Source organism: Oncorhynchus mykiss, chromosome 29 (assembly GCF_057628025.1).
Source record: "Oncorhynchus mykiss isolate SJ-2025 chromosome 29, ASM5762802v1, whole genome shotgun sequence".
Lineage (NCBI taxonomy): Eukaryota > Metazoa > Chordata > Actinopteri > Salmoniformes > Salmonidae > Oncorhynchus > Oncorhynchus mykiss.
This window is the reverse complement of record NC_143050.1, coordinates 17,298,313-17,322,525: the sequence shown is the minus strand read 5'-3', so window position 1 is coordinate 17,322,525 and position 24,213 is coordinate 17,298,313. Positions and strand designations below refer to the sequence as shown.

The following is a 24,213-nucleotide window of genomic DNA, read 5'->3' as shown; positions in this document are numbered from 1 at the left end:
TCACAGTAGGACCACCCTTCTCCTACAGGTCACAGTAGGACCACCCTTCTCCTACAGGTCACAGTAGAACCACCCTTCTCCTACAGGTCACAGTAGAACCACCCTTCTCCTGCAGGTCACAGTAGAACCACCCTCCTCCTGCAGGTCACAGTAGAACCACCCTCCTCCTACAGGTCACAGTAGAACCACAGGTCTTCATGATCAGTATTTTTTAAACTAGGACAAATTGGAGAGCATTACCACACCTAGGATCTAAGGTAATTCCATCAGCTGATGTGAAGAACTTGATACACCCACTAAGAGGACCATGTCATTGTCACCGTGTGTTGCTGTAATAAAGCATGGTGGAGGAGGACTCATGGACTGGTATGACATTACAATATTGTATGTTTGTGTTTGAGAGAATGGGGGATGGCGAATCTCTGTCAGAGCAGTCTCCTGCTGTTTGATGATTGGGGAGAGTTCAGTGCACAGGTCACCATGCTTTGGATTAGGTTCATGGAGATGCTATAGCAATTACTGACAGGGTGGAAGCACACGTCACTGGCTCGTTTTTTAAACTTCTGGGAGAGTAACTGCTAGTTTGCCAACACACTATGAGATACGGTAGAGCTAGATTGTCCCGTTTGAGTAGGAGGCTGTTTTTCTGTCCTCAGTTTATCTTGAATCCATGCATTTAGATCAGATGTAGTGGGGAAGCATAGTTTATATGAAGATGTGTTGGTATTGTCTCCCTCACGAAGGTCTGTGACATCTGAGCTGGTTATCCTCCAAGCTTTAACTCCACACCTCTACTTACGATAGTACTGATGTTGGGTTCCTTTTAAAGCAAATATTTCCTCAGTTTATGTCAAACAAAGTTGATTATTTCATATTCCTTACGGCGTTCTCTCTTTGTCTCTCCTCTCACCCCCTCAGGAGAGAGCTACGTCTGTGCGTCTGAGAACGTCTACAAGAAGGTCGACTACACAAAGAACGTCAACCCCAACTGGTCTGTGAACGTGAAGGCCTCAGCCAGCCAGAAGAACCTGCAGAGCCTGGCCAGCAAGCAGGCCAACGAGGCCCGGGAGGGTAAGGAGTTTGTTCGCCCCAAGCTGGTGACGGTGATGCGGAGTGGCGTGAAGCCGAGGAAGGCCGTCCGCGTGCTGCTCAACAAGAAGACAGCGCACTCCTTCGAACAGGTGCTCACCGACATCACAGAGGCCATCAAGCTGGAGAGCGGCGTGGTCAAGAGGATCTACACACTGGACGGAAAGCAGGTAGGTCACACATTCACTCACACTGGCACACCTCAACACCCACCTCCAGAATGTTAGTTGGACTCAGATCGATGTCAGACTAAGGTCACATTCAGCACTACTAACCCTGAGTCATTATACAAACATCTGAAACAAACATGAATCAAAAATATACCTAAGAAGTCTCTTGTGTTTAGTTCTCTTTGTTGATATTGAGAGGCAGCCCGACAATGCCGTATAGTTTGTTTTGCTGTCCCTATAAGGTCGTTTCTATTCAGGCTCTAGGGAACATGCAACCTGGAATAAGAGGATAAAAGCTGGAATAAGTAAAGAATATGTTCATCACTCAGTCAGAAAGGAAGGCAGACAGAGGGAGGCAGGAGATGGACTCTTTTGCTGCCTTGGCTCCCAGCTCTCTAACAGACCTGCAGTGGAATGGAAACACCCATATAGGCTAGTTACTGATAATCAATATGTGAATTGGCTGTTTCATCAGGATCTTCATGACTCAGATGAGATAGAAAAGACCTCTACAGCCCAACCATGAAAAGAGCATTGCCTTGTTATGAGGGGTTGTAATGCACCATAAGGCATATGAACATTTCAATTACTAATATCCATATGAATCTATTTACACTGCCAGGAGGCCACTCAAAGTGCAGCAATTAGCAGCTGTAAAGACAAAGGGCCAGCTGTCCGTAGGCTCTTAAAGCAGTTTAAAGTTTTTCGGTACAATAGAGTAGTAGAAATGGAGGTAATGACAGTGCGTGAGGGCTCCTCTGAGAGGTTAAAGTGCCTCTACCTCAGCAGGCAGCCACAGCCCTGGCCTGGTCAGCCCCAGAGAGACACAGAGGACACATCAGGAGGCACAAACAACCCTGATGACCTGACATAGAGAGAGGACATTACATCCATGTTCTTAAGGGTGTCAGCAGTGGTAGAGCGACATCTGCAATTTTTTTTTATTTTTTTTAACGATGGCATCGTTGATTTCATGTCCTTGCTGGGAGCAAAAGACAATTCTGCCCTGTCATAATGCATCTGACCCTGTTTGTTAGAATTCCCTCTTCTCTTCTCTTCTCCTGGCTGTCCAACACCACTCAGTGCTGCAAGAGGCCAGGTTCAATTAGGCTCCAGTACTATAGACCCGGTCCTAGCCAGGAGTGTTTACAGATATGGTTAAACTGACTGCTAATCTCTTGTGTCTGGACCACTCTGATTGTATCAGTCATCAAACAGGCATCTGAGGCCACGGTCGGCAGACTAACTAAGGAAATCCCCCCCCCCCCCTCTCTTGTGGAGAAGTCAGATCTCCTCTGCTTTTTGTTCTGCTGATTGAGGAGAATGGGATTGTGCTCCCTCTGTTATTTCTTCATTATTATTCCTGTTAATAACGGCAAGATGTAAGTCCAGCAGGCTTTAGGGAGGACAGAGCTGCAGTGTGGAGATAGCAGGCTGATTTGACTTTAATATCCCACCCTAGGGGCTCACTGCCCCAGGTCACTGTCTCCTAGTAGGCCCCTTACGATTTCTGTCACTTTGAGCCTAGGCAGTGTTGTCTATTTTGTTTTAGATATAAGGCAGCTGTGGATCAATATGGATGGAAACATGCTGGACTTATGTCTGTGCGTGCGCACATGCATGTTTGTATGTGTACACAATAATGTCCAGGATTTCTATTCACATTCAGTCTCACATGAAGTCTGATCAGCATATTTCACTGACCCAGTCTGGAGCGATCTCACACCAGGAAACTGAAACTCACAAAACCTGGATGTAGGGCTGTGACGGTCTTGGAATTTCAGGTTACGGTTATTGGCCAGGACAATGTACATGGTCACCGTCATAACCGTTGGGAGGGGTGATTGGCAAAAACCAGACTCAAAATAAACACATTGCTTTTCTCTGCAACTTCACTATTACCATTACACTTTGTTATTATCAGAAGCATTTCATTATTATTCAAGTTATTATTACATCTAAGTATTAGTCAGGTTTACAAATGAAGAAACATCAGATTGGAGAGGAATTACTGAAAGAATCTAGATTTCAGATTTTGAAGCACTAAACCATTCACACCAAGTCCGATGCGTTTTGCCCTCCACTTTTCCGAACAATTCACATAATGTCACCTCATTCTCTGTGGCAATATGTTGTTCAAAGTAGAGTTCTTCACGGGTCCCAAAAATTCTGACTGTACCCGAGGACAGTCGGACCTGTTCCGAAAAGGCCAGTGGAAAAACAGACCCAAACAGACATCCCGGTTCGCATCCGCAAGGAGGAAGAGAGAGCAAAAGAAACCTCAGACCGAGTACTGCAAATGTATTAACAATAAGAAAACAGAAATACCGTAAGTATTCAGACCCTTTGCTATGAGACTATAAATTGAGCTCGGGTGCATCCTGTTTCCATTTACCATCCTTGATAAGTTTCGACAACTTGATTGCAGTCCACCTGTGGTAAATTCAATTGGTTGGACATGATTTGGAAAGGCAAACACCTGTCTATATAAGGTCCCACAGATGGCAGTGCATGTCAGAGCGAAAACCAAGCCATGAGGTCAAAGGAATTGTCTGTAGTGCGCAGAGACAGGATTGTGTCAAGGCACAGATCTGGGGAAGGGTACCAAAAAATGTCACAATGGCCTCCATCATTCTTAAATGGAAGAAGTTTGGAACCACCAAGACTCTTCCTAGAGCTGGCCGCCCATCCAAACTGAGTAATCAAGGAAGGAGGGCCTTGGTCAGGGAGGTGACCAAGACCCGATGGTAACTCTGACAGAGCTCCAGAGTTCCTCTGTGGAGATGAGAGAATGTTCCAGAAGCACAACCATCTTTGCAGCACTCCACCAATCAGGCCTTTATGGTAGAGTGACCAGACAGAAGCCACCCCTCAGTAAAAGGCACATGACAGGCACCTCAGTAAAAGGCACCAAAAGGCACCTAAAGGACTCTCAGACCATAAGAAACAAGATTCTCTGGTCTGATGAAACCAAGATTGAAATCTTAGGCCTGAATGCCAAGCGTCACGTCTGGAGGGAACCTGGCACCATCCCGATCTAACATCTCTGGAAAGACCTGAAAAGAGCTGTGCAGTGACGCTCCCCATCCAACCTGACAGAGCTTGAGAGGATCTGCAGAGAAGAATGGGATAAACTCCCCAAATACAGGTGTGCCAAGCTTGTAGCGTCATACCCAAGAAAACTCGAGGCTGTAATCGCTGCCAAAGGTGCTTGAACAAAGTATTGAGTAAAGGGTCTGAATACTTACGTAAATGTAATATTTCAGTTTTTTAAATGTTTTAATACATTTGCTAAAATCATACCTTGCTGCTTGCTGCACTGATGCATTTCGAACGTAAAAAACAGGCAGAGAGAAATGTATTAATTCAATTCACACAACAAACTTGTTCCGAATAAATAATTGAGGGATTGTGGCAGGACGATATTTTCGCAGTTGGCTTGAACGGTGTCATAAACAAATGTGCTCATATTTATTATTTTCTTCATAATTATTCTGACAGAAATAACAGACTTTTTTTTAGAAAGGGCCTTTACTGAAAATATTACATGACGGGAGCGTTTGACAGGCTACTTTAGGAAACTATCTGAATGGACATACTGTAGGCGATGGACTCAGAGCCAGAACAACCTTGTCAACTGCTGTTGAATAATTCATGAATAGTCAGACACATCCAACCTTTTTTTAAGAGAAGACCAATTTATGTATTTACTAGCAAGCAATGAGAATGTGCTTTAAATAAAAGAAAGTTCTTATTTTTTAAACTGAAGTGGCATAGCCTATAGATTCTACTCCAACGTGGGATTAGCTGCTGGAGCTGTTGGAAAGAGGAGATGTAGACCGTTTAAAAGACAGACGGACTAAGTTAGCTAAATAATTGCTTTATCTACATAAAAATAATAATAATAATAATGAATGTAAGCATGTTTAAACGGGTTTGACGGTTATTTTATTTGCATGGCTGTCTTCATCCCTAACCGTCAGTCACATGGTTATACTGTACCATCACAGCCATACCTGCATGAGAATTACAGTAATAACATGCCAAACCTCTTTAGCGTTTATACAAAATGGGGATGTTTTTCCTAAACGAGAGACGCTGTCAAAAGTTTGTCTGCTTAAAGGCACTAGACCTTCTTTTGGATTGAATCTCAGATCTGTTGTCTCTCTGTCTCTCTCTAACTCTAGGAACTGTTGGCTGTTGCATGCTATGAATGTTTAATAAGATGCACACTAAGATGCACACTGATTTTATTGCTGGCTGTATGACTGCATGTGCCATATGTACAGTTTGATGTGATATGATTGTACATATCATCTGTTATTTTCTGTGTGAAACCCACACGTTTGCCTTTGGTCCGTGTATTACGCAGTACACTCTTAAACCCACATGGCCCTCAGATGCCATAGTGTGTAGCAGTAACAAACCCACTCTAACCATGTGTTCACCAGCCTAATCAAAGTGTACTATAATACACTGTGTCTGTTTCTCAGAATGTGTCTCCAGTCCTGAGGTTCATTGTAATGCACAGACACGTAGCTTCTGGAGTGATGAAACTGCGATGTGAGTAGTATTAGGGCTCTCTTTGTGTGCTGAAGCTGGCGAGGCGGGGTGGCTAGGCTAGCTGCAGACTGCAGGCGAGGCGGGGTGGCTAGGCTAGCTGCAGACTGTAGGCGAGGCAGGGGCGATGTGCTGCTGGTGATATGGTAGGGGGAGTTTTGATGCAGTGCCAGCCCCTCCCTGATCCTGCACCGTTCCTCCTCTTCCCATTCCTCACCGACAGCTGGTGTGACTGGTTGCTAGGAGACCACATCTGAAGCACAAAGAGAGCCCAGCTGGTGTGACTGGTCTATCAGTCACCACATCCAGTGTGTGTGTGTGTTTCAATATCAGCTGCCATGTATGCAGTGCTTGACTTGGACTGAAATAGGTGTCTGTACTCATTTTGGGTGCAGGTACTGTTTCTATTTAGCTCCAAGATACTGTTGAGCTAATATTCCATAAGAGGAACAGGAGCTCAAGCAGTAGCTAGAACATTTAAGATGCCGGTACTACTACCCCAGTCAAGTACTGCATGTATGTAAGGTATGTTCATTGTACACTGTCTGGGTATGTGTGTGTGTGCTTTGCATAAGAATTTGACAGTGTGTGTGTTAAAGGGAGCGAGAGAGGCAGATTGGTGGGGCCAGCTTATTGCACCTTATCCAGCAATTTGTCCTTGAATGCGGACTTCACCACTGTTAATTGCTATGTGAAGATATAGCCCCCCACCAGCCGCCGCCGCCCTCCTTCGCTGTCAGTGAGTAAAACGCCACAATTTTCTCCTCAACAGCCTGCGCATTCAGACCCAAGGAGAACAGGGGCAGGGTGATGGGGTACAGGATGCATTCTCCAGTTTAAAAAACAGAAAATTGGGATCTGTTTTATATTCACTGCAGGGGATACTTATTCCTTGTATCTAAAAAGCTGGAGTGAATTCCTTCATTCGCCCTCTCCTGTCTTTCCAGGGTACATCAGGGAGGAGAGACTTATTTTCCTGGCAGCCATTTTGTCCCTATTTTTTCCTAATAGCTGTGTTCATGGTAGAGTGACTCACTAAATGCCACTGTCCTTTTAACTTGAGGGCTCTCCCAGAACAGGTGTTTTTTTTTTAGCTCGTCCTTGGCTTATAACAGCAAGTTCAGGCAAATTGTCGATCAGATTCTTTGTGACTGACACCACAATCGTTTTCTAATATTTGCTATATTGGGAGTAGCTCTCCAATCTTTCTTTTAAATCATCTATTCATTTAAGGAAGACACTGTGTTGTGGCCTCTCATTTTAGAATGTTCATTATTGCATCAAGGTCCTGAGCTGAGCTTGGCCATATGTCTTGTAAAGTCATTTCCTACAAAGAGGCACTATAGATGCTAATTAGCACTCAATTCAATCTCATACGTCCATGTTCCCTGCACAAGGTCATGCTGCAATTGTCTTAGCACCCCCCCCCCCCCCCCACACACACACACACCATCCAGTTTGGCCAGTGAATCGGTGAAAATGGTTTAGGTACGTATGCTTCATGTTTAAATGTTCCCAGGTTGAATGCCTGAAAATCTGACTTTCCTCTGGAGATTGCAGGGTTCTTTCTGTCTGCTCCTCTGATCAGGGGAGGGTTTGCAAGGCATGCAGTGGAGGCGGTTGCCATGGCAATTTACTCCACAGTGATTGACTCGGTGTCTGTGACAATGGCTACGCAGCAAAATACGCTGAGTCTGCTCCTTACATTCTGTAACGGAGCTAGCCACAGAACTCCTAACCTCTCACATTCGTATTCACAATCCTTCCTTCTTCCTACCCTGCCGCGCTCGTACAGGATTTGAGAGAGAGATGGATGAGCTGAACAAGGGGCATGGCCACATCATAAAGCATCCTGATTGAACAGACATAGCTGCAGGCATCCAGTGCTGCCCTCACCCCAACCCCCATATCTAGCCCACATCAACAAGTGACCACAACCTGTGGGGATGAGCAGAATAAATCTAATAACACCAGAGCCACATCAGTCAGAGCCACATGGCCAGCCTGGCCGTCTCAATGGAGATCGCATGGAGGCAGCAGTGTGTGCATGGCGGAACCTCGGCAGCATTTGGAGCCCATTAGTGACATCACAGCTGTGATGTGTAACCCTGGGGGGCCTCCGGAACATCAGGCACCAGCTGGCCCCCATAACTCTACGGAGCTGGCTGCCCCGGCTTGCTGCCCCGGCTGGCTGCCCCGGCTGGCTGCTCGGCTGGCTGCCCCGGCTGGCTGCCCGGCTGGCTGCCCCGGTTGGCTGCCCGGCTGTCTGCCCCGGCTGTCTGCCCCGGCTGTCTGCCCCGGCTGGCTGCTCGGCTGGCTGCTTGGCTGGCTGGCTGCTTGGCTGGCTGGCTGCTCGGCTGGCTGCCCCGGCTGGCTGCTCGGTTGGCTGCCCGGCTGGCTAAATTCTGTTTCACTACTGCTGCCCTAAACACAGTTTAAAGAACCAAGCATGGGCCAATCAGAGCAAGCATGGGCCAATCAGAGCTCTGTAATAGGCCGATCACGGTATTTTACAGGCAGGGACCTCTTCATTTAACAGTTTTATGTTCTATTAGTCATATCTACGGGATACAGGTGTGGTATACACCATCCAATGAAACGTTTACTTGCAGGTTTTGTCTCGACAATGCAAAAACAATAATAAATAAGAAAAGATAAGAATATGAACAAAGTAAATAAAATAAGCATTTTAGCATCAGTATAATACAGGAAGGCACAATTTATTGTTCAATATTTACGTGTGTTTGAGAAGAGGGAATAGGGGGGCAAGTGTTTTAAATTGTGCAGTATTTAGAAAACATAAGTCTGGTAGCAGCAGTTGTGATGTGTGTGTAGCATGAATGTGTGGGTGTGTGAGTGCGTGCCTGAGTGCGTGCCTGAGTGCGTGCCTGAGTGAGTGCATGTGTACTAAGGTGCTGAGAATCAGTGCAGGTGGTCAGTCCAGGTCAAGTGTTCAGCAGTCTGATGGCTTGTAGATAGAAACTGTCCCTGAGCCTGTTGATATTGGACCTCATGCTCCGGTACTTTCTGATCGACGGTACGGGTGTAAACAGCTCGTGGCTGGGCTTAGCTGGTGCTTAAGGAAGACAGGTTAATGGTGATTGACTGTTAAGACCGTGTTTAATTATAATAGTACTGACCAGTGGACAGATGTTAACGTAGTGATTTTAGCATGGTTTGACTGCCATGGTTATGAAATACTAGACCATAGGACGTTGTGATTACACATCGTAGTCTCCTTCCTTCACCCCTGGTTCCTCTGGGTGGTCTGCACTCAACACTACTCTCCTGTCCCGGAGTCTGTGATTGTGACCACTCCTTACGACCTACAGTATTTGTCCTTATATGGAAGAAAACAAGCTGCATATAAATCAGAACATTTCCTCTATACTTTTTAATTGGATAGATAAGAAGGTTAGAAATAAAGGATGAGAAGCGAGGGATTCTGCAAGGTAGGAGAGATGAGAAAACCAGACTCTTGACTCAGTATCTCTTTGTTTTGTCCCCCGCAAACAACTTTCATTATTTGAACAAAAATATTTTTCCGTCAGGGATTTCCTTGACTTGAGTGTGTATTTATTTTGAGTACTTTGCTGGGAATGTTTCAGTGTCATAACAATCTTAACCTAAATACGCCCTGGCAGCCTCAGTCCTCTCTGCCTGATGCTTCCTGATACACAGGACTGACTCAATTACCAGAGTGCACAAGGAGAGAGGGATGGGATGTGGAGGGGGGGGGGGGGGGGGGGGGGGGGGGGTCCATAGTACTGACCCTGTTCCCAACCTCCCTAACACATTCTACCCTACTGCCACTCTGTACCTCTATATAGAGAAAAGAATAGGAGTTCATTTGACCTCACCAGCAAGAGGCTCTTCAGTCAGCCCTTATCAGATTACAAACAGAGGAGTGCAGTAACAGAGAGAGCAGTCCAATATCCACCTCTAGGCTCCCAGAACACTGATTAGTGTGTGTGTGTGTGTGTGCACCTCTTTTTGTGTCAGCCGTAATTAATAATCTAGTGTGTTACACTGAAGAAGGGCTCATATGTCTGTTGAGAGTTACAAGCACTCACTTTAAGTCCTATTAAGTAGCGTGCTCTACTTAGGGTAGTTAGTCCAACTCTGCACACTGAGAGCAGGGGAGAAACCACCCAGAGAGCCGTCTGAAAAGCTTGGTTAATACGGCACTAAAACCACCGCAGAGCCTGAGCCCACCTCCAGTGACTCCATCCCCACCATCCCCCAAACAATACGTGAAGCCTGAATATGCTGAGGAGCTGCATGCAGCCCTGTTTGCTGAATGTACCCAGGCTTGTTTCTCGCATCCCTTATTCTGGTCGCCTTTCATCCCTAAGTCAAAACACTGCGTCCATGTCGGAGCATCGTTATTTACTCCAGATTCTCCCATCGTTTGAACCTCACTGAATTTAGCTCACCGCTAACGTGAATTTCAGAAATGGTCTTGTTATTTGCTGCAGAGCCCCCTCCCTTACAGTACACGTTGGCACAATGCCCTGTCAGCAGAGCTGCTGAACACTTGGATTTACCAAAGTTGTCTTAATGTTTGTTGTCATTGTCTCATATGGAGACCTACTTCACATTTTGTCATAGGTGTGTCATCCATTTTTACAAAAGCTTCAGAAGATCCCATAGTGTATGAGACAACAATTTAATCCAGAGAATACAGTAGGTGTATTGACCTCAGTGACCTATAGCTCATTGTGTTTTTGTGTTCTCTACCTCCCACCTCGAAGCTTTCACAAAGTCATGGTCTCCGCTTTGAAGGGTTCTCAAAGTTTCAGAACAGTGACTAAGATAGAAACAGCATATTTTGTGTTGTGAGCTACACACCCACGACACTGACTCTAAATCCTGCTAATCCTCCTTTCCATGGGCCTGTCTTATCCTTAAACCAGCCTCTTCGCTTCCTCTTCTCTGGCTTCAAAGTGCCGGTCGCACCAAAATATCACAGTCCTACTCCCTACCTCCCTCAGGAAAACACACATGACTGCTGGGCTAGATAAGGTATTTTGTTTTTTTTTGTAAATAGGTCATTTCAGTTGGCTGTTTGGAGAGTAATGGAGCGGAGGTTCTGAACCATGGCTCTGGAATCAAAGATTAGGATTCTAATCCTCGTTGAGGTAAACATATATGCCATTTTGAAAAGAAACAACATCTTTTCATAGAATTTCCCCAAATATCCTAATATTGTGGCACTACCTGTACTGTAATACGAAGATATATTGGAACAAATGGTATTGTAAAAAGTGACATTATTGGGGAACATTGATGTTTGACTTTCAAAGAGTCTTTGGTAAAGTGTATCCAAGATGCTGCTTTGCTGACACGCTTGATCCCTTCCCAATCTCTCCGGGACCAAAAGGCTTGTTCAGTTATCAGAGAGCTGACTGTGGACTTTGAGGTATTTCAGAGGTCCCCCCCCCCCCCCCCAAAGAATGCTGATGTACACTAATATAAAATAATCTATTTTCTAATTCCCAGTCTGGATTAGGCTCTGACATTCAAACACATGTCTGAAATGCACATGCCACATTGCGTCAGAGGAGCCACAGTATACAGTGTTATTGGCCACCAGTCCTTCCCCTGCAGTTGTTCCTTGATCTGTGTTCTGTATGGATAGAAATGGGACATGGAGTCAGTGTCCAACTACTCAAATGTGTGCAATGCATGTTTATTGGCTCTATAGTTTTGATATATGTAGAAGAAACATTTGGAGGGATGGAGGGTGATATTTGCCATTATGACTACTCACATGGTATTTCACCATCTTCATATAACTGATATTGTTCTTAGAGACCTAGAGGGATTACATAATGTCTTTTTTTCCTTTTATTTCTGCAGCTCATATATTTCCAGAATAATTCCTGGCAAAGAAATTTGCTTTCAAATTCCTTCCTTTCAATTAAAATAACTGAAACAAATGTTGATGATCAGCCTAGTGTGATTTAGGCTTGTTATAAAAATGTTGTAATCCATTCTGCTCAACATTACAGACCAGATGTGATTAAGGACGAAAGCACATACACTATTACCTTTCACACAATCAATAGGAAAAAGTAGCCCAGTGCTTTATCAACTGCACTCAGGCAGTGGTGAGGGAAATGCAGTGTTCTGTGATGATACAAGGGTCCTGTTTTAGGCAGGCTTCAGAGCCCACACTATCAATCATGGGGAGGAGTCTGCAGAGGAGTGGGGAGTTGCCCTCAGGTCAGGTACCGGTTCCTTCTGGATTCAGGCTCAGGACTTTATTCTGTCACTGTGCTGGTGCATAGTGTGGGTAATGGTGGTGGAGACTTGCTTAAATATAAATACATATTGTTCTGTTGCATGTTCCTTATGACATTCACAAAGGATCTTATATGTTTCACATTTCTAATGCCATTCAGCCATTAACTCAGACATTGGGAATGTACATGTATGGATTTCTAAAGAAAACCTAGCCATGTCTTCTCCACCTGCATGCTTGTCCTGCCCACTGCCCCCCTTCTCATCTCATGGGGGACAATACTCTGTTCATCTTACCCCCCGCTCTCTCCATGTCTCTGAGAAAGCCTAGTGCGGCAGAAACTACTGCAGCGTGCACTCCTCTGCTACACCTCATTTCCCATGTTCCTAGGTCTTTAATATTTCACATGGTGCTTGTCTTGTTTCTCGATATCATAGCCTGTGTCTATGGAAGGAGATGATATAGTGAATCTGAGATGTTGCTAAATTGCTCTGGGAAGAGCTGCCGAAATGATTTAGCATGGCTGCTTGGCTCTGTAGAAAGAAGGTCCCTCGTTTGTCTCGCCTCGCCCCTCGCCTCTCGCCCCTGTCTTCTAGAAAGTACAGCAGTGGTAAGGCCTGCTGGCTGTTACTGTGCTGGCTCTACAACAACAGCTAGCACAGCCCCACAGTCCCACAGACAGCCCCTGGCAGATCAATAGGTATCACAGGCTATCGATTGGCCTCACCTGACCGTCCATGCTGGCTGAAATACCCAACAGACAACCCCAAAAGTTCTCTCAAAGTTTACGGTTGTTCCTTTTGACTTATGCTAAGCAATACTGTATGAGTTACATACGTCTTTGCATGATTGTTTAATAGTAAGATCAATGTTGTCGTGTCTTTACTATCATTCAATTGAAGACTTCGTTTTTTATCAAAGATTCCATGATTTAGTATTACGCGATTAAACTGAATAATCATGTAACTGTAATTAACTAGGAAATCGGGGCACCAAGGAAAGTATTCAGATTACAAGGTTATAATTTCCCAATATAACCTTTCAGATATTTTCATATCTGATCAATAGTCTTCTGATTAATGATTTATTTATTTTACCTCACGTTAGTCTCATTCCAAACGTCGTAAATTGTTGGTTTTCTGCACGAATCCAGTCTTCACTATTAGTCATCCATACATCAATTGTCTTAAATCATTTATTTATTACTAACTAAGTCATTCACAGAAATGCATAAACGAACAGTAAATATGGTCACATGAAATGGTAGAATGTGCCCTAGTGGGCTGAACTGGCATGACAGCTTGTTAGACAAAGGGGCAATGGGGGGGTCAACTAAGAAGTCCCTAAAGAGTTAATTATAACAATTAAAATGCTAATCCCTTACACATGAACGCTCACTCATTCGGGAACAATTACAATCAATATATATATTTACGCTCAGTGTGTCGTCTTGATCTCTGCTGAAAAGTGAATTTCTTTTGTAGGATTGTCCGTCTCTCTTGGTTGTGGTTAGAGGGGATGGTTCAGAGTGACATTCGTTATAGAATGGATGTTTCGGTGGTTGTCGTTCTTCACGTTCAATGATACCGAATTCCTAGCTGCAGACTAGTAATCAATATCAAAGACTTGTTCTTATTCTGTCGGTATCGATAGTCTAAGAGTTTAACCACGTGGTATGGTTAAAAGACCTTTAGTCCCCCTCCTAATGGAGAAAGACATGGTCTACTGATAATTTGTCAAAGTGGGGTTTTATTCAGAATGGCAGAATAGGGCTGTCTCAGGATGTCTGGCCCTAACTGGGCTCAGGGTCGGTCCTCTGATTTAGTTCAAATCAAAAGGGAATTGTATTTTTCTTCATTAAACAGTCCACAATCATATTACACCATTATTCAAACAGTATCATCCTCATTCATCTTATATAACAATTAGATGTAAACCTCATATCTGAGGCTATTATATAAACAGTGGTATGGTAATGTGGCCACACTGTCTCCCATGAGCTTCCCAAGTTGTGGCAAACGCACCAGTTCGTAGCTGGATTCTTAACCGATCTTTTACACTTTCTCTGGAACATGACATTTTTTCGTACCTCACGTTCTGTGAGGTGGAAGGATTTCCTTTGTCTCCATGAAAACTACTCTCTATAACTGTGTGTCCATGAGGCAGGGTCTTCCTTAGGAATTTACGACCTCACTCTGCCCACAGCAGTCTGGTTGTAGAAGCAGAGAGCGGGGGATGGTGCTCGCTGTACTCAAAGAGGGCAACATCATGACAATGTGAACAGGGAGCACTGGAGGCATATGAAACAGCTGCATCCTGTAATAGAAAGCAGACATGCATCTGACTGTCACCAACTGATATCTGTTTTTCAGATGAAATAGGAGCAGATCACTGATGGATTACTCATTGACTCTACTACATTCTCTTTTGACTCCTCGTTAACATTAGTTGTGAGTCTCAAGTAGAGGTCGACCGATTATGATTTTTCAAAGCCGATACCGATTATTGGAGGACAAAAAAAGCAGATACGGATTTTATCGGCTGATTTTTAAAATGTATTTGTAATAGTGACAATTACAACAATACTGAATGAACAATTATTTTAACTTAATATAATACATCAATCAAATCAATTTAGCCTCAAATAAATAATGAAATGTGTTTAATTTGGTTTAAATAATGCAAAAACAAAGTGTTGGAGAAGAAAGTAAAAGTGCAATATGTGCCATGTAAGAAAGCTAACGTTTAAGTTCCTTGCTCAAACATGAGAACATATGAAAGCTGGTGGTTCCTTTTAACATGAGTCTTCAATATTCCCAGGTAAGAAGTTTTAGGTTGTAGTTATTATAGGAATTATAGGACTATTTCCCTCTATACCATTTGTATTTCATTAACCTTTGACTATTGGATGTTCTTATAGGCACTTTAGTATTGCCAGTGTAACAGTATAACTTCCGTCCCTCTCCTTGCTCCTACCTGGGCTCGAACCAGAAACACATCGACAACAGCCACCCTCGAAGCAGCGTTACCCATGCAGAGCAAGGGGAACAACTACTCCAAGTCTCAGAGCGAGTGACGTTTGAAAAGCTATTAGCGCGCACCCCGCTAACTAGCTAGCCATTTCACATTGGTTACACCAGTCTAATCTCAACAGCAGAGCTGCTGGCAAAACGCACGAAAGTGCTGTTTGAATGAATGCTTACGAGCCTGCTGGTGCCTACCACCTCTGTCAGGGTGCTCTATCAAATCATAGACTTAATTATGACATAATAACACACAGAAATACGAGCCTTAGGTCATTAATATGGTCGAATCCAGAAACTAAATTTATTCTTTCAGCGAAATACGGAACCGTTCCGTATTTTATCTAACGGGTGGCATCCATAAGTCTAAATATTCCTGCTACATTGCTCAACCTTCAATGTTATGTCATAATTATGTACAATTCTGGTAAATTAGTTTTGCAATGAGCCAGGCGGCCCAAACTGTTGCATATACCCTGACTCTGCGTGCAATGAACGCAAGAGAAGTGACACAATTTCACCTAGTTAATATTGCCTGTGAACCTGGATTTCTTTTAGCTAAATATGCAGGTTTAAAAATATATACTTCTGTGTATTGATTTTAAGAAAGGCATTGATGTTTATGGTTAGGTACACGTTGGAGCAACGACAGTCCTTTTTCGCGAATGCGCACTGCATCGATTATATGCAACGCAGGACACGCTAGATAAACTATTAATATCATCAACCATGTGTAGTTAAAACTAGTGATTATGATTGAGTGAATGATTGTTTTTTATAAGATAAGTTTAATGCTAGCTAGCAACTTACCTTGGCTTCTTACTGCATTCGCGTAACAGGTGAGCTCTTCGTGAGGCAGGTTGTTAGAGCATTGGACTAGTTAACCGTAAGGTTGCAAGATTGAATCCCTGAGCTGACAAGGTAAAAATCTGTCGTTCTGCACCTGAACAAGGCAGTTAACTCACCGTTCCAAGGCCGTCATTGAAAATAAGAATGTGTTCTTAACTGACTTGCCTAGTTAAATAAAGATTAAATAAAGGTGTAAAAAAAAAATCTGCAAATTCAGTGTCCAAAATTACCGATTTCCAATTGTTATGAAAACCTGAAATCGGTCCTAATTAATCGGCCATGCCGATTAATCGGTCGACTTCTAGTCTCGACCTCTAGTGTTGGTAAGATAAGTTAGATCCCTCCCAGGTCCCAGACCTGTGCTCCTTCCTGATTACATTAGCCAACCATCTCACCCAAAATGCACTAATTGCTCTGCTTTTGTTGTGCATGAAGATTAATTAACATGGTTTCCCGGGGCAACAGTAGGGATGGCGACAGTCCAGGCAGAGATGCAGAGAGAGAAGAGGTATCTCAGGGCTAGTCATTTGTTCATTAATTTATTTCCATTCAAAAGTGATATTGGAATAAATGCATTCAAGCCAAACCTCCCGTGGCTGTTCTACAAGGAGAGATGATTCCAGAGTTGGGGATTGGGGGAAATGCTTCCTGCTGCTTGTCAGATTTGGCACAATAATCAAGGTCAGAGTCAAGGAACTGGTGTTCAGCCATAATTATCTGGCATTAAATTGTGTTGCTCTGTTCAGACACAACTGAAGTCTTTGTTTCTCAGACAAAATGTTAAGCCAGTCGTAAGAAAGGTTGTTCGCTATATATAGATATATTTTTGTTGGAATTCGACTCTATCTTTCAACACTGTAAATCGAAAGCCTAGGTGCATTTTTTAAAATTTGAGACCAGCTGGCATTGGTGCTGACTTATAATTAATAGTCAAATGATGGACCTTTTGTTTGCAGTACATGTTTGCTTCAAATACAGCACCAATTTTCTGCTGTCAATCTGTGAAATATTACCCAATCTGCTATCTGAAAAATGAGGGAGGCATATATTTTCTGTTATTCTTATTGGCTTGTATAACATGAATCATATCATAGCTACAGTAATCCACATCATTCAACCTCAGAACGAGGATACACTAGCTTGTATGTTTCATTCCTGCTTTTTCAGCTCTCCTCCTGGAGGTGATCTGTAGTGCCTTCTCTTAGCCGTGCCTCTAGCAACTCTTTCTCCAAGTTTGTGAAAATGAATTCCTTTCAAAGGCAAAGTGTCTGGGCCTATAGGACTAGGTAATTGGGTTGTGTTACTCCACTATTTCTTTAGACTGGATATTGGAAGGAAAACAAATGTTTTCACTGCCTTTAGAGAAATTATAGAATTGTCGTTAGGCTTGAGGGCACTCTCAATAGTTTTGCTGAGATGGTGGTTTATAGGAATAGATTTGACTTTATTACTCACTAATCCACTGCTATCAGATTGTAAAGCATCTGGGAGAATGAACAATTGTTTGGAATTGTGTCAAGAAAAGAGCTTTGAATAATTCAGTTGGTGTAGTTGTGGGGTCCCTGCTTGGCTGCTGGTACTGGTGGTAGTTTGGTGGTAGCATGTGGCCCTGACAGCTGGTAAGACCGGGATTAGGGGTGGGGGGACACCTGGAGTCAGGGAGGGGCCAGACTCTCAACAGGACACCCACTACTGCTGCTGCAGATCAGGGAGGAGCCAGACACTCAACAGAACACCCACTACTGCTGCTGCAGATCGGGGAGGGGCCAGACTCTCAACAGAACACCCACTACTGCTGCTGCAGATCAGGGAAGGTGGCTATAGACCCAGACACACACTTCATATTGGCATAGACTATGCTCTGTAAATACTGTACATACTGTACTGTGGTCAGGATCATACATGTAGACTGTGTAGACACATTTAAATGAACACACCGTACCAGTCAAACGTTTACACACCTGCTCATTCCAGGGTTTTTCTTTATTTTTGCTATTTTCTACAAGACATCAAAACTATGAAATAACACATATGGAATCGTGTGGTAACCAAATAATATATATTTTATATTATATGTAGTGCTGCATCAGATGGATGACCTGGCCTCCATAATCACGAGACCTCAACCCAATTGAGATGGTTTGGGATGAGTTGGACCGCAGAGGGAAGGAAAAGCAGTCAACAAGTGTTCAGCATATGTGGGAACTCCTTCAAGACTGTTGGAAAAGCATTCCAGGTGAAGCTGGTTGAGAGAATGCCACCCGTGTGCAAAGCTGTCATCAAGGCAAAGGGTGGCTACTTTGAAGAATCTCAAATCTCAAATATATTTTGATTTGTTTAACACTTTTTTTGGTTACTACATAATTCTGTGTGTTATTTTGTAGTTTTGATGTCTTCACTGTTATGCTACAATGTAGAAAATAGTAAAAAATTAAGAAAAACCCTTGAGTAGGTGTCCACAGGTGAGTAGGTGTCCACATTTTTGACTTGTACTGTATATGTAGACAATACAGGGATGAATAATAAAACATCTTAAAAGTGTCCTGTGTCATCCCACCAATGGATCCTGTTGCTAGGCGACTCTAGAGCCCCATATATACCTGGTTCTAACATGCATCCTTTTTCCTGATCTTGTCCTCATTCCGATTATGCCCACATTTTCAGACAGATTGTGATCTGATCTTCCGACCACTTCCAGAGGTTGTCAGGCACGCGTTGTGTCTGGATATCTTACAAGTGTACACTGATCGGGACAGTGAATCTATTTAAATCATGATTATCCTCCTTCTAAAATCATTGACAGGTACCGCCATTGACTTATGGCATCAATATGTGTCTTAAAATAACAAATAAATATTATTTTGAAAGAATAACTGTAATTAGCATACAGGGAGGGACCGGGAAATCTGGTCACAATGCGGACACAGTGTACAGATATGAGACACATTTTAATACCATGTGTAGACGCACATCTGAAAAAGTGGGCACATTCAGAATATGGATAAAATCAGGGCAAAGGATGCATGTTAGCGCCAGGTATAAATGAGGCTTAGATGACTACGTGGCTTGACCTTTTCACACAGAGACATGATGCTCATCTGATTTAATATTGCCCAATCTTGACAGTCATGGCTGTGAGGGACTGTGACATTTCACATTTCAGCCTCCGGTACGCTGCCTACACAGATGTCTGCTTCAACATGTCTGGAAATATAAGACAGTTCTCAGAAAAGAAGGTAGGTTTACAAAAGAAAAATGGATCTCTTGTAATGGACACGTATTTTATCTGACTCGTGGTATTTAGTTTACTGACACAAGAACACGCCAGTCGATCAGAATATATCATAAGTACCAGTAATTGCTGTCTGTCTAGACAGAAAAAGACTTTCCGATTTTGCAGTTAATATTTTTTGCGGAGTTACAACACTTTGTCTTTGTAGGGAAGTACAGACATCTGCCTCTTGTAGCATCTGTCCCTAGAGGGGTAAAGACGATAGTGCATTCATGCTTTTGTGTTGTACCCTGACAGATTCTGTCAGATTTTGAAATGTCGCCTCTAGTGTGTGTTTTCCAGATTCTCAGACTCCCCATGTATTTTCAAAAACACTCACAACAAATATCCTCAAGGACACATTGAGTTTCCATTTGTTTGATCAAGTCCATATAGAACCTGCAGATGCAGCAGGCCACCTGGGACCACATGGCTGTGAGGAAGACTTAAGAGGAAAGCAAACTAGCATCCCCACCCCCTTCCCATATTGGGAGTGCGGTGCAGATGAGAGCAGGAGGGTGGAGAGTGTGAGCTCTCTCACTTCCTCAACTTACTCCTGATTTATGGAAATCGCAGCGCAAACACCCTGTGAGCGGTTGCTGATAAGGCTTCCTTTTGAATATGTCAGCTTCTCCTTGGCACCCCTGAGAGCCCGAGTACAGGACTAATCATTCTCCTGCTGTCAACGTTTAACAGGGAGGGGATTAGAGAAGGGAACTGCTCTGGCTCTGTCTGCCTGGGCTGCCTCAGCCTCCCTCCCTCCCTCACCATCCCTCTGCCTTGGTCTCGGCCTCTGCCCCAGCCTCTCTAACTAGCCTCATGCTCCTCTCAAGGGCCCAGTCAGTCACACTGCATAAAGGCTACAGTCAACAGACACATTGTCTTTTCCTTTGAAGAGGGCTTTAGTTTTGGCTCAGACAAGCGTTGGTGCCTAGTGGAAGACTTGCTGTCTCCGTTTGGCTGGATTGGGCTTTTTGTTGAAAGGTCATTGGTTTCTGTTTAGAAACTACAGGGATGTAGATCATGTAGAATGAGAGACCTAGTCTTATCCCATTGCATTGTTCTTTTCCTCTTTGGCTGGCTTCATACTGTAGATTCAGTAACCGAAGACAACAGAGAGGAGAATGCAGTGTGCCTCGCCTGCAGTCTAATTGTTTCATTAATATTAAATAAGATAAAACATTTTGCTTGCTTGGTTACATGATTAGCTTGCAAGATCCTTCCAGTCATTGTGATTGCAGGGGGTATTGATCCACAGAGCAGTGCCATATTTATGTATGATTGCTTAATCAGGTGGTTATCTCTGTTTGACAGATCTGTGTTCTGATTGACAGGTCAGTGTGGCAGTAGCTGTGGAGGATTAGCTCCATGTTGACCTATCAGACTTGCAGGGGAAACAGCCAGGGGCCAGGATGGAATAACTCTAGTTCTAGTGCCATTATCACTGTTACAGATGTAGGATCTTAATTTGAGCCCGTTTGTAGTTGTGCTTTCACCTTTCACCTGTGTGTAGAAGCTGCTCCACATACAAGCGGCTCCATATAGAGAAGCATACCGCACACAACAGTGTTCCAGAGCCTAACACACTATCACCTGATCTGTGTTACTAGATTAGTTCTACTCATTTCTAACACCCCTTGCAGTATCTCCATGTTTCCAAAGACGGTTCCATACAGTATAACAATAGATCTAATAGAGTTGGTGTGTGTCAGCCACTATGGGCACTGTCCCAGGATGCACTTGGATAGGATTAGCCAAAAAAACAATTTTATCCCCAGCATGATAATGAGAGCCTATGTTTGGATTACACACATTTTCCGGGCCCACAAGTCATTCTCACAGCCAATCTGCATGTTCGGATGTAAATGTACATCTTAATTAGTGGCGCACCCTAGCCCCCCCCCCCCCCCCCCCCCCCCCGCCCCATGTGCCTTCACCCCACCCTACCCCTCACAGAGGCAGGGCCAGGGAGAAGGGAAGGAGAGGGGGTGGAGGGGTTCAGAGCCGGGAGCTGTACCCAGGAGAGAGGCATCGTGCTGGGATTAGCTCTAATGGGATTACACTAGTACGGCCATTTTAGCCAGGCCTGGAAGGGTGCAGGTATATTGGGGTGACATCATATCCTCTTCTGGCTGCTGCTGGCTGACGCTGCATTCTGTCAATCTGTTTTTTTTGGGGGGGGGCAGAGAGTTGAGTATATGTAAAAAAATAAATAATAATAATTACATTTGACCCAGTGAATCCTCTTTTAAGTGTAATTTCAGTGGGCCAGTTGTCTCTCAGACTGAAGGAGATGCACTGCAGCAATGTGAAGGAGTCCAGGAGATGTCCAGGAGATGAGCTGCTGAATTCTGGGAAGCTCTCCAGTAGTAACTGTCGCATGTTGTGTAACCTTGACTGCTGTAGTGGACATAGATGACGGAGATGAACTGGGATAGGCAGACTGTTCTCAGGCTCCCTGCACAGTGTGGAATCTGTGTTTCCGTGGTTACCCTGCTCATTGATTTCACTCATTCTGCTTTTGTTTTATGAGCGCTAGTGGTCTTACAGCTCCAATGGCTTTCTAGATGAAGTGTACATGTAATTATGGTAATGTAAAGCCTGTAGATGGGAGTTGTCTCCCTCCAATCACTCAGAACACACTCACTCACTCACTCACTCACACACACACACACACACACAGAGCTAGGCTGAGCTGCTGTATAACTCCTCCACTGTGTTCAATAGTATCAAGGCTAAAGGATTAACCATTAACACTAGAACTGCCTGGCCTTTCAGCCTATCAGTACTCACTAGAGAACATTGCCGGGTGTCACCTTTAGCATATGCATATCAACCAAACAATGTAGAAACAAACAAGATGATGATAATATAACCAGCCAGGTCACAGGTGACATTTTTTCCATATTCCTAAACAAACGCATCAGTGCATGAACAATTGTAAAGGATGAATTGCCACAATAAATATTTATGGAAATATATTCATGACAAGATATAAAAACATAATTTGTTGATTGTATTGGACACGGATTACCAGGACGTGTACTGCGAGCATGCACTGACCAGCTGGCAAGGGTCTTCACTGACATTTTCAACCTCTCCCTGTCCGAGTCTGTAATACCAACATGTTTTAAGCAGACCACCATAGTCTGTGTGCCCAAGAACACTAAGGTAACCTGCCTAAATGACTACCGACCCATAGCACTCATGTCTGTAGCCATGACATGATTTGAAAGGCTGGTCATGGCTCACATCAACACCATCATCCCAGAAACCCTAGACCCACTCCAATTTGCGTACCGCCCCAACAGATCCACAGATGTTGCAATCTCCATTGCAGTCCATACTGCCCTTTCCCACCTGGACAAAAGGAACACCTATGTGAGAATGCTATTCATTGACTACAGCTCAGTGTTTAACACCATAATGCCCTCAAAGCTCATCAATAAGCTAGGGACCCTGGGACTAAACACCTCACTCTGCAACTGGATCCTGGACTTCCTGACGGGCCAACCTCAGGTGGTAAGGGTAGGTAACAACACATCCGCCACGCTGATCCTCAACACGGGGGCCCCTCAGGGGTGCATGCTCAGTCCCCTCCTATACTCCCTGTTCATTCATGACTGCATGGCCAAACACGACTCCAATACCATTCAAATTGCCGATGACACAACAGTGGTAGACCTGATCACCGAGAACGATGAGACAGCCTAAAGGGGGGTCAGAGACCTGGCCGTGTGGTGCCTGGACAACCTCTCCCTCAACGTGATCAAGACAAAGGAGATGATTGTGGATTACAGGAAAAAGAGGACTGAGCCCGCCCCCATTCTCATTGATGGGGCTGCAGTGGAGCAGGTTGAGCGCTTCAAGTTCCTTGGTGTCCACATCACCAACAAACTATCATGGTCCAAGCACACCAATACAGTCGTGAAGAGGGCACGACAAAACCTATTCCCCCTCACGAGACTGAAAAGATTTGTCATGGGTCCTCAGATCCTCAAAAGGTTCTACAGCTGCACCATCGAGAGCATCCTGACGGGTTGCATCACTGCCTGGTATGGCAACTGCTTGGCCTCCGACCTCAAGGCACTACACAGGGTAGTGCGAACGGTCCAGTACATCACTGGGGCCAAGCTTCCTGCCATCCAGGACCTCTATACCAGGTGGTGTCAGAGGAAGGCCCTAAAAATTGCCAAAGACTCCAGCCACCCTAGTCATAGACTGTTCTCTCTGCTACCGCATGACAAACGGTACCGGAGCGCCAAGTCTAGGTCCAGAGGCTTCTAAACAGCTTCTACCCCCGAGCCATAATACTTCTGTACATCTAGTCAAATGGCTACCCAGACTATTTGCAGTGCCACCTCCTACCCCCTCTTTACACCACTGCTACTCTCTGTTGTCATCTATCTATTGGGGCGGCAGGGTAGCGTGTTGGGCTAGTAACCGAAAGGTTGCAAGTACAAATCCCCAAGCTGACAAGGTAAGCTGACAAGGTACAAATCTGTCGTTCTGCCCCTGAACAGGCAGTTAACCCACTGTTCCTAGGCCGTCATTGAAAATAAGAATTTGTTCTTAACTGACTTGCCTGGTTAAATAAAGGTTTAAAAAAAAAAAAAAAAAAAATGTGTAGTCACTTTGATAACTCTAACTCTACCGTGCCATCCCTCCCAGAGTCCTGTCTCACTGTGGCAGTTGGGATCACTGTCTCAGTTGGCTCTGTTCTGGTTTTTCTGCAGTGAGGCTCAGGCATCGGAGGCGGAGGCTCGAAATCAACATCAGAATCAGATGAAGACTCTTCATCAGCAGGCTCAATATCCAATCCTCCATCTGACTCCAACTCAGTGCATCCAGTCTTTTGGTTGGGCTTGCCTTTGTGAACTACACACATTGTATGTTGTATTCCGTGCCTGATTTGACTCTCCCAGTGGAAGATGCACCATTATCAGATTCTAACATTGACAACAGAATAGCATATTTTAATATGTTACTAGTTTTTGAGTAGTA

At 44.2% G+C, this 24,213-nt stretch overlaps 1 protein-coding gene across 4 annotated transcripts in view; it reads left to right on the top strand.

Annotated features, from left to right (window-relative positions):
- Positions 1-24,213, top strand: part of LOC110510024 (neuronal migration protein doublecortin) — a 92,212-nt gene that overhangs the window by 18,078 nt on the left and 49,921 nt on the right. For all 4 annotated transcript variants that reach the window (XM_036967374.2, XM_036967372.2, XM_036967373.2 and 1 more), the window contains exon 3: positions 919-1,259. In XM_036967374.2, coding sequence (XP_036823269.1) covers positions 919-1,259 — 341 coding nt within the window. The remainder of the gene's footprint in view (positions 1-918; positions 1,260-24,213) is intronic.